Source organism: Hyperolius riggenbachi, chromosome 6 (assembly GCF_040937935.1).
Source record: "Hyperolius riggenbachi isolate aHypRig1 chromosome 6, aHypRig1.pri, whole genome shotgun sequence".
NCBI lineage: Eukaryota > Metazoa > Chordata > Amphibia > Anura > Hyperoliidae > Hyperolius > Hyperolius riggenbachi.
The window spans coordinates 360492275-360506861 of NC_090651.1; the positions used below are offsets into that span (position 1 = coordinate 360492275).

The following is a 14587-nucleotide window of genomic DNA, read 5'->3' on the forward strand; positions in this document are numbered from 1 at the left end:
TGATGCCTTACAAGTACCTCGGTTTCCTATAATGCCTTACAGGAACCTCGGTTTCCTATGATGCCTTACAGGAACCTCGGTTCCCTATGATGCCTTACAGGTACCTCGGTTTCCTATGATGCCTTACAGGAACCTCGGTTTCCTATGATGCCTTACAGGAACCTCGGTTCCCTATGATGCCTTACAGGAACCTCGGTTTCCTATGATGCCTTACAGGTACCTCGGTTCCCTATGATGCCTTACAGGTACCTCGGTTTCCTATGATGCCTTACAGGAACCTCGGTTCCCTATGATGCCTTACAGGTACCTCGGTTCCCTATGATGCCTTACAGGAACCTCGGTTCCCTATGATGCCTTACAGGTACCTCGGTTTCCTATGATGCTTTACAGGTACCTCGGTTCCCTATGATGCCTTACAAGTACCTCGGTTCCCTATGATGCCTTACAGGTACCTCGGTTTCCTATGATGCCTTACAGGTACCTTGGTTCCCTATGATGCCTTACAGGTACCTCGGTTTCCTATGATGCCTTACAGGTACCTCGGTTTCCTATGATGCCTTACAGGTACCTCGGTTCCCTATGATGCCTTACAGGTACCTCGGTTCCCTATGATGCCTTACAGGTACCTCGGTTCCCCATGATGCCTTACAGGTACCTCGGTTCCCTATGATGCCTTACAGGTACCTCGGTTCCCTATGATGCCTTACAGGTACCTCAGTTTTCTATGATGCCTTACAGGAACCTCGGTTCCCTATGATGCCTTACAGGAACCTCAGTTTTCTATGATGCCTTACAGGTACCTCGGTTTCCTATGATGCCTTACAGGAACCTCGGTTTCCTATGATGCCTTACAGGTACCTCAGTTTCCTATGATGCCTTACAGGTACCTCGGTTCCCTATGATGCCTTACAGGAACCTCAGTTTTCTATGATGCCTTGCAGGAACCTCGGTTCCCTATGATGCCTTACAGGTACCTCGGTTCCCTCTGATGCCTTACAGGAACCTCAGTTTCCTATGATGCCTTACAGGTACCTCGGTTCCCTATGATGCCTTACAGGAACCTCAGTTTTCTATGATGCCCTACAGGTACCTCGGTTTCCTATGATGCCTTACAGGTACCTCGGTTCCCTATGATGCCTTACAGGTACCTCGGTTTCCTATGATGCCTTACAGGTACCTCGGTTCCCTATGATGCCTTACAGGTACCTCGGTTCCCTATGATGCCTTACAGGAACCTCGGTTCCCTATGATGCCTTACAGGTACCTCGGTTCCCTATGATGCCTTACAGGTACCTCGGTTCCCTATGATGCCTTACAGGAACCTCAGTTCCCTATGATGCCTTACAGGTACCTCGGTTCCCTATGTTGCCCTACAAGTACCTCAGTTCCCTATGATGCCTTACAGGTACCTCGGTTCCCTATGATGCCTTACAAGTACCTCCGTTTCCTATGATGCCTTACAGGTACCTCTGTTCCCTAAGATGCCTTACAGGTACCTCGGTTCCCTATGATGCCTTACAGGAACCTCAGTTCCCTATGATGCCTTACAGGTACCTCGGTTCCCTCTGATGCCTTACAGGAACCTCAGTTTCCTATGATGCCTTACAGGTACCTCGGTTCCCTATGATGCCTTACAGGAACCTCGGTTCCCTATGTTGCCTTACAGGTACCTCGGTTCCCTATGTTGCCCTACAGGTACCTCGGTTCCCTATGATGATTTACAGGTACCTCGGTTCCCTATGTTGCCCTACAGGTACCTCGGTTCCCTATGATGATTTACAGGTACCTCGGTTCCCTATGATGCCTTACAGATACCTCGGTTCCCTATGATGCCTTACAGGTACCTCAGTTTTGTATGATGCCTTACAGGTACCTCGGTTCCCTATGATGCCTTACAGGTACCTCAGTTTCCTATGATGCCTTACAGGTACCTTGGTTTCCTATGATGCCTTACAGGTACCTCGGTTTCCTCCCAATGCTCTCTGTTAAGCAGCTAAGTCTGCGTATGCGCTGAACGCTTCTGGCTACAGGAGCGCGCATGGCCAGGACTGCGCATGCGCAGCAGTAGCTCCCCACACTAGTTTCCTCACAGACAACGAGTCACAGATGAACAGAGCGCAACAGGAGGAAATCAAGGGCTTCGGGGGCTAGAAGGAGCCACAGGTAAGTAAAATAGAACTTTAAAGCACAGTTTTATCTGAAGCTTTGCTGCTCGTTTTCCCCCTGTGTGACGGACGGGAGTAGGAGGCAGCGCACAACATAACATTGCGTATGTGATGCATATATAAATTATATAAAATACATAAATTGGTATCGTGTACATGGCGTGCTGCCTGCTTATTTCTTCTTATTCCAGAACATCCATTTTAAGCCTCCCTTCCTCCTGACTATAGCGGGCGCAGGGCGAGGAGCCATGGGGGAGGGGGTGGCTGGCACGGCTCTGTGAATGAGTAACAAGTGTTGTGTAATCTCATTATTCACAGACGCTAAGAGGATTCAGCAAGACTGATGGAGGAAGAGAAAAAATGATCTGGAATTAGTGACACACAGTCGATCACCGGATAACAGGTAGAGAGAGTGCCACTGACACCACTGGTCACCGGGCAGAGGGTGGAGAGAGTGCCACTGTCACCACTGATCACCGGGGAAGAGGGAGGAGAGAGTGCCACTGTCACCACTGATCACCGGGCAGAGGGTGGAGAAAGTGCCACTGTCACTTCTGATCACCAGGCAGAGGGAGGAGAGAGTGCCACTGTCACCACTGGTCACCGGGCAGAGGGTGGAGAAAGTGCCACTGTCACTACTGATCACCGGGCAGATGGTGGGGAGAGTGCCACTGTCACCGCTGATCACCGGGCAGATGGTGGGGAGAGTGCCACTGTCACCACTGGTCACCGGGCAGAGGGTGGGAAGAGTGCCACTGTCACCACTGGTCACGGGGCAGAGAGTGGAGAGAGTGCCACTGTCACTACTGATCACCGGGCAGAGGGTGGAGAGAGTGCCACTGTCACCACTGATCACCGGGCAGAGGGTGGAGAAAGTGCCACTGTCACTACTGACCACCAGGCAGAGGGAGGAGAGAGTGCCACTGTCACCACTGATCACCGGACAGAGGGTGGAGAGTGCAACTGTCACCACTGATCACCGGGCAGATGGTGGGGAGAGTGCCACTGTCACCACTGATCACCGGACAGAGGGTGGAGAGTGCAACTGTCACCACTGATCACCAGACAGAGGGTGGAGAGAGTGCCACTGTCACCACTGATCACCGGACAGAGGGTGGAGAGAGTGCCACTGTCACCACTGTTCACCGGGCAGAGGGTGGAGAGAGTGCAACTGTCACCACTGATCACCGGACAGAGGTTGGAGAGAGTGCCACTGTCACCACTGATCACCGGGCAGAGGGTGGAGAGTGCCACTGTCACCACTGATCACCGGGCAGAGGGTGGAGAGAGTGACACTGTCACCACTGATCACCGTGGAGAGAGTGCCACTGTCACCACTGGTCACCGGGCAGAGGGTGGAGAGAGTGCCACTGTCACCACTGATCACCGGACAGAGGGTGGAGAGAGTGCCACTGTCACCACTGTTCACCAGGCAGAGGGTGGAGAAAGTGCAACTGTCACCACTGATCACCGAACAGAGGTTGGAGAGAGTGCCACTGTCACCACTGATCACCGGGCAGAGGGTGGAGAGTGCCACTGTCACCACTGATCACCGGGCAGAGGGTGGAGAGTGCCACTGTCACCACTGATCACCGGGAAGAGGGTGGAGAGAGTGACACTGTCACCACTGATCAGCGTGGAGAGAGTGCCACTGTCACCACTGGTCACCAGGCAGAGGGTGGAGAGAGTGCCACTGTCACCACTGTTCACCGGGCAGAGGGTGGAGAGAGTGCAACTGTCACCACTGATCACCGGACAGAGGTTGGAGAAAGTGCCACTGTCACCACTGATCACCGCGCAGAGGGTGGAGAGTGCCACTGTTCACCGGGCAGAGGGTGGAGAGAGTGCAACTGTCACCACTGATCACCGGGCAGAGGGTGGAGAGAGTGCCACTGTCACCACTGATCACCGGACAGTGGGTGGAGAGAGTGCCACTGTCACCACTGATCACCGGGAAGAGGGTGGAGAGAGTGCCACTGTCACCACTGATCACCGGGCAGAGGGTGGAGAGAGTACCACTGTCACCACTGATCACCGGGCAGAGGGTGGAGTGAGTGCCACTGTCACCACTGATCACCGGGCAGAGGGTGGAGAGAGTGCCACTGTCACCACTGATCACCGGGCAGAGGGTGGAGTGAGTGCCACTGTCACCACTGATCACCAGGCAGAGGGTGGAGAGAGTGCCACTGTCACCACTGGTCACCGGGCAGAAGGTGGAGAGAGTGCCACTGTCACCACTGGGAAGAGGGTGGAGAGAGTGCCACTGTCACCACTGGGCAGAGGGGGGAGTGAGTGCCACTGTCACCACTGATCACCGAGCAGAGGGTGGAGAGAGTGCCACTGTCACCACTGATCACCGTGCAGAGGGTGGAGAGATTGCCACTGTCACCACTGATCACCGGGCAGAGGGTGGAGAGAGTGCCCATGTCACCACTGATCACTGGGCAGAGGGTGGAGTGAGTGCCACTGTCACCACTGATCACCGAGCAGAGGGTGGAGAGAGTGCCACTGTCACCACTGGGAAGAGGGTGGAGAGAGTGCCACTGTCACCACTGATCGCTGGACAGAGGGTGGAGAGAGTGCCACTGTCACCACTGATCCCCGGGCAGAGGGTGGGGAGAGTGCCATTGTCACCACTGATCCCGGGCAGAGGGTGGGGAGAGTGCCACTGTCACCACTGGTCACTGGGCAGAGGGTGGAGAGAGTGCCACTGTCACCACTGGTCACTGGGCAGAGGGTGGAGAGAGTGCCACTGGTCACCGGGCAGAGCCTGGAGAGAGTGCCACTGTCACCACTGATCACCGGGCAGAGGGTGGAGAGAGTGCCACTGTCACCACTGATCACCGGGCAGAGGGTGGAGAGAGTGCCGCTGTCACCACTGATCACCGGGAAGAGGGTGTAGAGAGTGCCACTGTCACCACTGATCACCGGGCAGAGGGTGGAGAGAGTGCCGCTGTCACCACTGATCACCGGGAAGAGGGTGTAGAGAGTGCAACTGTCACCACTGATCACCGGGCAGAGGGTGGAGGGATTGCCACTGTCACCACTGATCACCGGGCAGAGGGTGGAGAGAGTGCCGCTGTCACCACTGGTCACCGGGCAGAGGGTGGAGAGAGTGCCACTGTCACCACTGATCACCGGGCAGAGGGTGGAGAGAGTGCCACTGTCACCACTGATCACCGGGCAGTGGGTGGAGAGAGTGCCACTGTCACCACTGATCACCGGGCAGAGGGTGGAGAGAGTGCCACTGATCACCGGGCAGTGGGTGGAGAGAGTGCCACTGTCACCACTGATCACCGGGCAGAGGGTGGAGAGAGTGCCACTGGTCACCGGGCAGAGGGTGGAGAGAGTGCCACTGTCACCACTGATCACCGGGCAGAGGGTGGAGAGTGCCACTGTCACCACTGATCACCGGGAAGAGGGTGGAGAGAGTGACACTGTCACCACTGATCAGCGTGGAGAGAGTGCCACTGTCACCACTGGTCACCAGGCAGAGGGTGGAGAGAGTGCCACTGTCACCACTGTTCACCGGGCAGAGAGAGTGCAACTGTCACCACTGATCACCGGACAGAGGTTGGAGAGAGTGCCACTGTCACCATTGATCACCGCGCAGAGGGTGGAGAGTGCCACTGTTCACCGGACAGAGGGTGGAGAGAGTGCAACTGTCACCACTGATCACCGGGCAGAGGGTGGAGAGAGTGCCACTGTCACCACTGATCACCGTGGAGAGAGCGCCACTGTCACCACTGGTCACTGGGAAGAGGGTGGAGAGAGTGCCACTGTCACCACTGATCACCGGACAGTGGGTGGAGAGAGTGCCACTGTCACCACTGATCACCGGGAAGAGGGTGGAGAGAGTGCCACTGTCACCACTGATCACCGGGCAGAGGGTGGAGAGAGTACCACTGTCACCACTGATCACCGGGCAGAGGGTGGAGTGAGTGCCACTGTCACCACTGATCACCGGGCAGAGGGTGGAGAGAGTGCCACTGTCACCACTGATCACCGGGCAGAGGGTGAAGTGAGTACCACTGTCACCACTGATCACCGGGCAGAGGGTGGAGAGAGTGCCACTGTCACCACTGGTCACCGGGCAGAAGGTGGAGAGAGTGCCACTGTCACCACTGGGAAGAGGGTGGAGAGAGTGCCACTGTCACCACTGGGCAGAGGGGGGAGTGAGTGCCACTGTCACCACTGATCACCGAGCAGAGGGTGGAGAGAGTGCCACTGTCACCACTGATCACCGTGCAGAGGGTGGAGAGATTGCCACTGTCACCACTGATCACCGGGCAGAGGGTGGAGAGAGTGCCCATGTCACCACTGATCACTGGGCAGAGGGTGGAGTGAGTGCCACTATCACCACTGATCACCGAGCAGAGGGTGGAGAGAGTGCCACTGTCACCACTGGGAAGAGGGTGGAGAGAGTGCCACTGTCACCACTGATCGCTGGACAGAGGGTGGAGAGAGTGCCACTGTCACCACTGATCCCCGGGCAGAGGGTGGGGAGAGTGCCACTGTCACCACTGATCCCGGGCAGAGGGTGGGGAGAGTGCCACTGTCACCACTGGTCACTGGGCAGAGGGTGGAGAGAGTGCCACTGTCACCACTGGTCACTGGGCAGAGGGTGGAGAGAGTGCCACTGGTCACCGGGCAGAGACTGGAGAGAGTGCCACTGTCACCACTGATCACCGGGCAGAGGGTGGAGAGAGTGCCACTGTCACCACTGATCACCGGGCAGAGGGTGGAGAGAGTGCCGCTGTCACCACTGATCACCGGGAAGAGGGTGTAGAGAGTGCCACTGTCACCACTGATCACCGGGCAGAGGGTGGAGAGAGTGCCGCTGTCACCACTGATCACCGGGAAGAGGGTGTAGAGAGTGCAACTGTCACCACTGATCACCGGGCAGAGGGTGGAGGGAGTGCCACTGTAACCACTGATCACCGGGCAGAGGGTGGAGAGAGTGCCACTGTCACCACTGATCACCGGGCAGAGGGTGGAGAGAGTGCCGCTGTCACCACTGGTCACCGGGCAGAGGGTGGAGAGAGTGCCACTGTCACCACTGATCACCGGGCAGAGGGTGGAGAGAGTGCCGCTGTCACCACTGGTCACTGGGCAGAGGGTGGAGAGAGTGCCACTGTCACCACTGATCACCGGACAGTGGGTGGAGAGAGTGCCACTGTCACCACTGATCACCGGGAAGAGGGTGGAGAGAGTGCCACTGTCACCACTGATCACCGGGCAGAGGGTGGAGAGAGTACCACTGTCACCACTGATCACCGGGCAGAGGGTGGAGTGAGTGCCACTGTCACCACTGATCACCGGGCAGAGGGTGAAGTGAGTGCCACTGTCACCACTGATCACCGGGCAGAGGGTGGAGAGAGTGCCACTGTCACCACTGGTCACCGGGCAGAAGGTGGAGAGAGTGCCACTGTCACCACTGGGAAGAGGGTGGAGAGAGTGCCACTGTCACCACTGGGCAGAGGGGGGAGTGAGTGCCACTGTCACCACTGATCACCGAGCAGAGGGTGGAGAGAGTGCCACTGTCACCACTGATCACCGTGCAGAGGGTGGAGAGATTGCCACTGTCACCACTGATCACCGGGCAGAGGGTGGAGAGAGTGCCCATGTCACCACTGATCACTGGGCAGAGGGTGGAGTGAGTGCCACTGTCACCACTGATCACCGAGCAGAGGGTGGAGAGAGTGCCACTGTCACCACTGGGAAGAGGGTGGAGAGAGTGCCACTGTCACCACTGATCGCTGGACAGAGGGTGGAGAGAGTGCCACTGTCACCACTGATCCCCGGGCAGAGGGTGGGGAGAGTGCCACTGTCACCACTGGTCACTGGGCAGAGGGTGGAGAGAGTGCCACTGTCACCACTGATCCCGGGCAGAGGGTGGGGAGAGTGCCACTGTCACCACTGGTCACTGGGCAGAGGGTGGAGAGAGTGCCACTGTCACCACTGGTCACTGGGCAAAGGGTGGAGAGAGTGCCACTGGTCACCGGGCAGAGGCTGGAGAGAGTGCCACTGTCACCACTGATCACCGGGCAGAGGGTGGAGAGAGTGCCACTGTCACCACTGATCACCGGGCAGAGGGTGGAGAGAGTGCCGCTGTCACCACTGATCACCGGGAAGAGGGTGTAGAGAGTGCCACTGTCACCACTGATCACCGGGCAGAGGGTGGAGAGAGTGCCGCTGTCACCACTGATCACCGGGAAGAGGGTGTAGAGAGTGCCACTGTCACCACTGATCACCGGGCAGAGGGTGGAGGGAGTGCCACTGTAACCACTGATCACCGGGCAGAGGGTGGAGAGAGTGCCACTGTCACCACTGATCACCGGGCAGAGGGTGGAGAGAGTGCCGCTGTCACCACTGGTCACCGGGCAGAGGGTGTAGAGAGTGCCACTGTCACCACTGATCACCGGGCAGAGGGTGGAGAGAGTGCCGCTGTCACCACTGATCACCGGGAAGAGGGTGTAGAGAGTACTACTGTCACCACTGATCACCGGGCAGTGGGTGGAGAGAGTGCCACTGATCACCGGGCAGAGGGTGGAGAGAGTGCCACTGTCACCACTGATCACCGGGCAGAGGGTGGAGAGTGCCACTGTCACCACTGATCACCAGACAGAGGGTGGAGAGAGTGCCACTGTCACCACTGATCACCGGGAAGAGGGTGGAGAGAGTGACACTGTCACCGCTGATCACCAGGCAGAGGGTTAGCGGCAACACTGTGCGCCAACTGATTCGGTTCAGTGTGATGAGTCGGATCACTCAACTCGCAGGAAAGAACTGGCTCAAATTAACCAATCACTCATGAACCAGACATCACTACTTTCAGCTCTCTCTCTCTTTGGTGTTGTCATTCTTTCTGTATTGTTCCTTCTTCTGTCTCTGCCCCCCCCCCCCCTCCCTCCTCCCTCCAGCATCTTCTCTCACATTTTATGTCTCTCCCCTGTTCCTCTCTGCCATATCTCCTCCTGTCTCTCCCCCATTCCTCTCTGCCATATCTCCTTCTGTCTCTTCCTCCCCCTCTCTCACCCACACCCACTCATCCTCTCCATCTCTCTCTCTCTTCACATTGCACACCTCCCAAAGGCAATGCGTGGAGGGGTGGGGCACCTGCAAGAGCTAAACTAAGGGACACGCCCCTGGCACGCCTCCAGTTATGAATACATTAAGAGCTCCTTAGCAAAATGCAGATTTTGTTTCAAGTATTTATAGACGCCTCCAGCGGTCTCTTCCATCCTCCAAGCAGGGTGCTATAAATACACAGGTGTTGGATACAGGAACTTTTATTAGTCAGATAGTACAGTCAGTTCTCCAGATCTGTGCGCAAAGCTTAAAAGTGGGGCGCTGAGGTTAAAAAAGGGGAACAGCAATCTGACTCCACAACACACTCCCTCCAGAATGAGGGATGTTGAAAAATGTTTCTCAACATTTTATTGGTATGTACCCCTTTTAAAACCCTGTACTCACCAAGTACTCCCTAGCATAGTAAGCATCAGGGCCGGATTTCTGGCAAGGCCACATAGGCCATGGCCTAGGGCACCAGAAATTTAGGGGCGGCTCAGTGAGGGGCAGTAAAGCTGTTTTATGCAGCCATCCCTATCTACAAGGAAAGCTTTAACCTTTGAACTCTCTGTCCTGTACTTGTGTCATCCCTGCGAGTCCTGCAAGCGCTATCCTGCAGGTACACATCAGCCTAACTCACATGGAGACACAATGGGTCCATCATTAATGAGATGGCAAACATAACATAAAAGTTGTTATGGAAAACATAACTTATAATCTATACGCATATTACTGAAATAGCTATTGTCTGTGACATCCAATGATAGAAAGTAAGTAGATTTCTCATTGGGGCACACAGAGACAACAACCATACAGATGGTATACTGTATTTGGCCTTGGGCGGTAAAAAGTACAAATCCGGCCCTGGTAAGCATTACCACAAGTACCCCTTGAAAAATATTTAAACTTAGTGCATTATAATTGGTTATAAACTATTTCCAAGCATTTACTATTGCTTTTAACCATCTTAGCGGTATGGACGAGCTCAGCTCGTCCATCACCGCCGATGGCTGCCGCTCAGGCCCTGCTGGGCCGATTTTGCTGAAATAAAGAGCAGCACACGCAGCCGGCACTTTGCCAGCCGCGTGTGCTGCCCGATCGCCGCCGCTCTGCGGCGATCCGCCGCGAGCAGCGGCGAAAGAGGGTCCCCCCAGCCGCCTGAGCCCTGCGCAGCCGGAACAAATAGTTCCGGCCAGCGCTAAGGGCTGGATCGGAGGCGTCTGACGTCAGGACGTCGGCTGACGTCCATGACGTCACTCCGCTCGTCGCCATGGCGACAGGAGAAGCCAAACACGGAAGGCTGCTCATTGCGGCCTTCCGTGTTACTTCTGGCTGCCGGAGGCGATCGGAAGAACGCCTCCGGAGCGCCATCTAGTGGGCTTTCATGCAGCCAACTTTCAGTTGGCTGCATGAAATAGTTTTTTTTTTATTTAAAAAAAACCCTCCCGCAGCCGCCCTGGCGATCTTAATAGAACGCCAGGGTGGTTAATTAACTAAAATTCTAATTTATAAGATAAATAAGATTTATTGTTTTCTAAAACTCTAAATTTGTTATTCTTGGTTAATTATATCAAGCCAGAGTACCCCCTGGAACCATCAGAAGTACCCCCTGGGGTACGTGTACCATGCATTAAGAACCTAGGACACCTGAAGCGAGAAGGATATGGAGGCGGTTTTAAGCACTTGAGAAAGGGCCTCTGCCCGAAACGTTGTGCTTTCTGTGTGCTATATCACCGCTTATGTACGCAATAAAAACCCGTTGAATCATCACAGGAGGGTCGAGTCCTATGTGGATGGTGTGATTGACTAAGGATATGGAGGCTGCCATATTGATGCATTTTTAAATAATGCCAGTTGCCTGGCTGTCCTGCTGATCATTCCTGTTACACTGACCAGATTTTTCTTGGCTGAACCTGGGACAGAGGGGGGCGGTAGCCACGCCACAAAATGGGTGTGTCCAAGACCACGGTGGAAAAATGGGCGTGTGCATGACATGGTGTGGGCGGAGCAAACTGTAATGTAACTCTGAGGCAGTAATAAATGTATAGCTACCTGTATATTGCACTTATTGTGCAGGGATATAGACAACAAAAAGGTCCTTCTCAGTAGGGTCTGCTATCCAGTATAGGCTTTATCAGGGCTGGATTAACAACTTAACGGCCTGTAGGCACAGACATTCTGGCAGCAGCCAGACAGAGTTCCCTCCCAAACAGGGCCGGCGCTACAAGTAGGGCAAAGGGGGCAACTGCCCCCAGGCCCCAGAGTCCCTGGGGGGCCCGCTTTGCCTGGCAGCCAAACAGAAATGTCCACACGACCCAACGCCCGATGCTGCCTATCACTGTGTGTCTGTGTCCCACCTGTGTGTGGTTTCCCCTGGGTGCGGGTGGCTGTGCGGCCGTGCGGGTAGTGAAGTCAGTCACCAAACTGGGCGTGCTGGGTTGCTGGTGCTAGCGGAGGGAGAGACGCATATACATACCTTCCAGCGCAGCGTCTGTCTCCATGGTTCCCTCCAGGCTGGCTCCATACACTCCATACACCGCCGACGTCACGTAGCTGCGCTATGCCGCTCCCAGGATCCTTGAAGAAGACGTCACGTGACGTCACGTGTTGGCGCTTGCCGGTATTAACGTGCCGCCTGATTGAGCCGGAGCCTGCCTCTGCCTAACAGGACACAGCTAATGGTAAGAGAAGTCAGTCAGGCAGGGCAATTGCAAAACGATTTGCATCACGAATATCAGTCCATGACATGACTATGTACTCTGTAAAGTGCTGTAGAAGACGCAAGTGCTACATAAATACATAATAATGATATGGCGGGACATTAGACTTTGACTATGGCCGGGATTAGATTGTGAGCTCCGCCAAGGACATGACTATGTACTCTGTAAAGTGCTGCCTTAGATGACAGTGCTATATAAATACACAATATCGTAGGACATGAAACTATAACTATAGTGTGATTAGATTGTGCATGAAATCTGCAGAAGCTGCTGATGCTACAGTATTAGCATACCATTTAATAATGATCTATTTAATAATCATGAGCCCCCAAAATGCCAAATGGGGCAACAATAACCCCAAAGTAGCAAATGCAGTCTTTATGACCATCTAATAATAACTGCCGCAACCGTTACCTCTGACACATGAATTGCAATAACCGTTACCTCCGACAAATGAAATGCAACTACCGTTACCTCTGACACATGAAATGCAACTACCGTTACCTCTGACACATGAAATGCAACTACCGTTACCTCTGACACATGAAATGCAGCAGAAAACTATTACTCCAACTCTGCAAACAGTAAGGCCTCATTCACATCTCAGGCGTTTGTTTGCGGATTGTAGGAACGCGTGAGATGTGAGTTTTTCAAGGAACATAGAAATTTCATTCATTTCTATGCTCCTCGTTCACATCTATGCGTTTCAAACGTACGCGTGTTTGACACGCATAGTTGCATGCATGTCTGTGCGAACGAACACACGGTAATGCTTTTCAATGTAAAAGCAGAAAGGACGCAATACCATGCGTCTTTTCATGCATATGTGACATTGCATTCTCGGTGACGGAAGTAGTTTGAACTTCCTGCGTGACGCACTTCCTCTTCAACATGGCCACGAAAAAGCAAGGAGGGCGCGGCTCAGGCTCCGGCAAAATGAGCAGCGATAGCGGCGTTACTGCGCAGCGAAAATCACTGTGCACCGAGGAGCTGATACTCAGGGTGCTTTCTCAGATCATCATATAAACTGCCCTTTCTCCTTGCGATCCATGAGCAACGGATGCACCCAATACCTCCGCTGTCTGCGTCTGCGTCTCATCAACATGATCGCAATAAGAAAAAATGCAAATACAGCTAAAGCAGCCATCTCTCTCAAAAAACACTCCTATCACCTTCAAATCTCCTTCAAAACGCACACAGAAACGAAGTGACATCAACACAAATAAAAAAAAAGATACAAACACCTTTATTGACAAGTGTGTCCAGGTAAACAGAAACGCATGAAAGCAAAAAACGCACAGAAACGCATTACAAAACGCGTACAAACGCATGCGTTTTTTGCATGCGTTTCCCAATGCGTTTGACTCTTCCCCACAAATGCAGACAATGTGAACGAAGCCTGAATGAGGCAAACATTACCTCATGCAGCCACAGAGTCCCACGGCTGGGACACCCAGCGGCTAGGAGTAGGACATAACCTGGGACACATTGCAGCCTGGGACAGGGGACCCTGAACCTGAAAATGGGACGTCTGGTCAGGGTAATTCCTGTGTTAGTAGTGTCTGAATCTAATCTAAATATGGCAGCCTCCATATTCCTCTCACTTCCATTGTCCTTTCAAGGAAAACTACAGCAAGAAGTATATGGAGGCTGCCATATTTATGTCCTTTTAAACAATACCGGTTGCTTGGCAGCTCTGTTGATCTATTTGGCTGCGGTAGTTTCTGAATCACAGCAGAAACAAGCATGCAGCTAATCCTGTCAGATCTGACAATAATGTCAGAAACACCTGATATGCTGCATGCTTATTCAGGGCCTATGGCTGAACAAGCAGGACAGCCAGGCAACTGGTATTGTTTGAAAAGAAATGAATATGGCAGCCTCCATAGCCCTCCCACTTCTATTGCCTTTTAAACATAAAAAATGGTAGTTCCAGCAAGCTATTTAGCCCTCTCATCTCCCCACGGTTTCTATACTCACAATCAACGCCTTTATCCTTCCAGCACTAGAGGGTGCTATATCATGAGATAGCGGTCTGGCACTCATTCAGCCAGCATGCTTCCGTAGGGGTAAAGTGGGCAACTGCCCCAGACCCCACCTCCTTAGGGGTCTCCAAGTCAGCTCAAAAGTCAGGAGTCCTTGCATTCATTCTTACCCCATGCCCAATTTTCCCTAAAACCACCCCTGAACTGATCTATCCCTATGGGGCTGGCGAGGGGAGCGCCCTCTAGAGGATCAGCGTGAGAGGCAGGAAACTAGCATTATTAAAGGGAACCCGAGGTGATAGAGATATGGAGGTGGCCATATTTATTTCCTTTAAAACAATACCAGTTGCCCGGCAATCGTCCTGATCCTGTTTCTCTAATACTTTTAGCCATAGACCCTGAACAAGCATTCAGCAGATCAGGGACTCTGACTCAGGTTTTCCTGGATTAGCCATGTGCTTGTTCCAGGGTTTTGACTCAGACACTACTCGTGTCAGAAGATCAACAGGGCTGCTAGGCAACTGGCATTGTTTACAAGGAAATAAATATGGCAGCCTCTGTATCCCTCTCACCTCGGGTTCCCTTCAATATATCTTTGTAGTAGGAGATCCAGAATTTCTGTCATGGCAAAAGCGTGTTTATCGAG

General features: G+C 53.7%; 1 protein-coding gene across 1 annotated transcript in view; it reads left to right on the plus strand.

Annotated features, from left to right (window-relative positions):
• VWA5B1 (von Willebrand factor A domain containing 5B1) overlaps positions 1-10923 on the plus strand; it is a 363216-nt gene extending 352293 nt beyond the window's left edge. The window contains exons 25-26 of the mRNA XM_068241760.1: positions 2484-2568; positions 10812-10923. Coding sequence (XP_068097861.1) covers positions 2484-2540 — 57 coding nt within the window. The 3' untranslated portion in view covers positions 2541-2568; positions 10812-10923. The remainder of the gene's footprint in view (positions 1-2483; positions 2569-10811) is intronic.
• The last annotated feature ends 3664 nt before the right edge of the window (positions 10924-14587 follow it).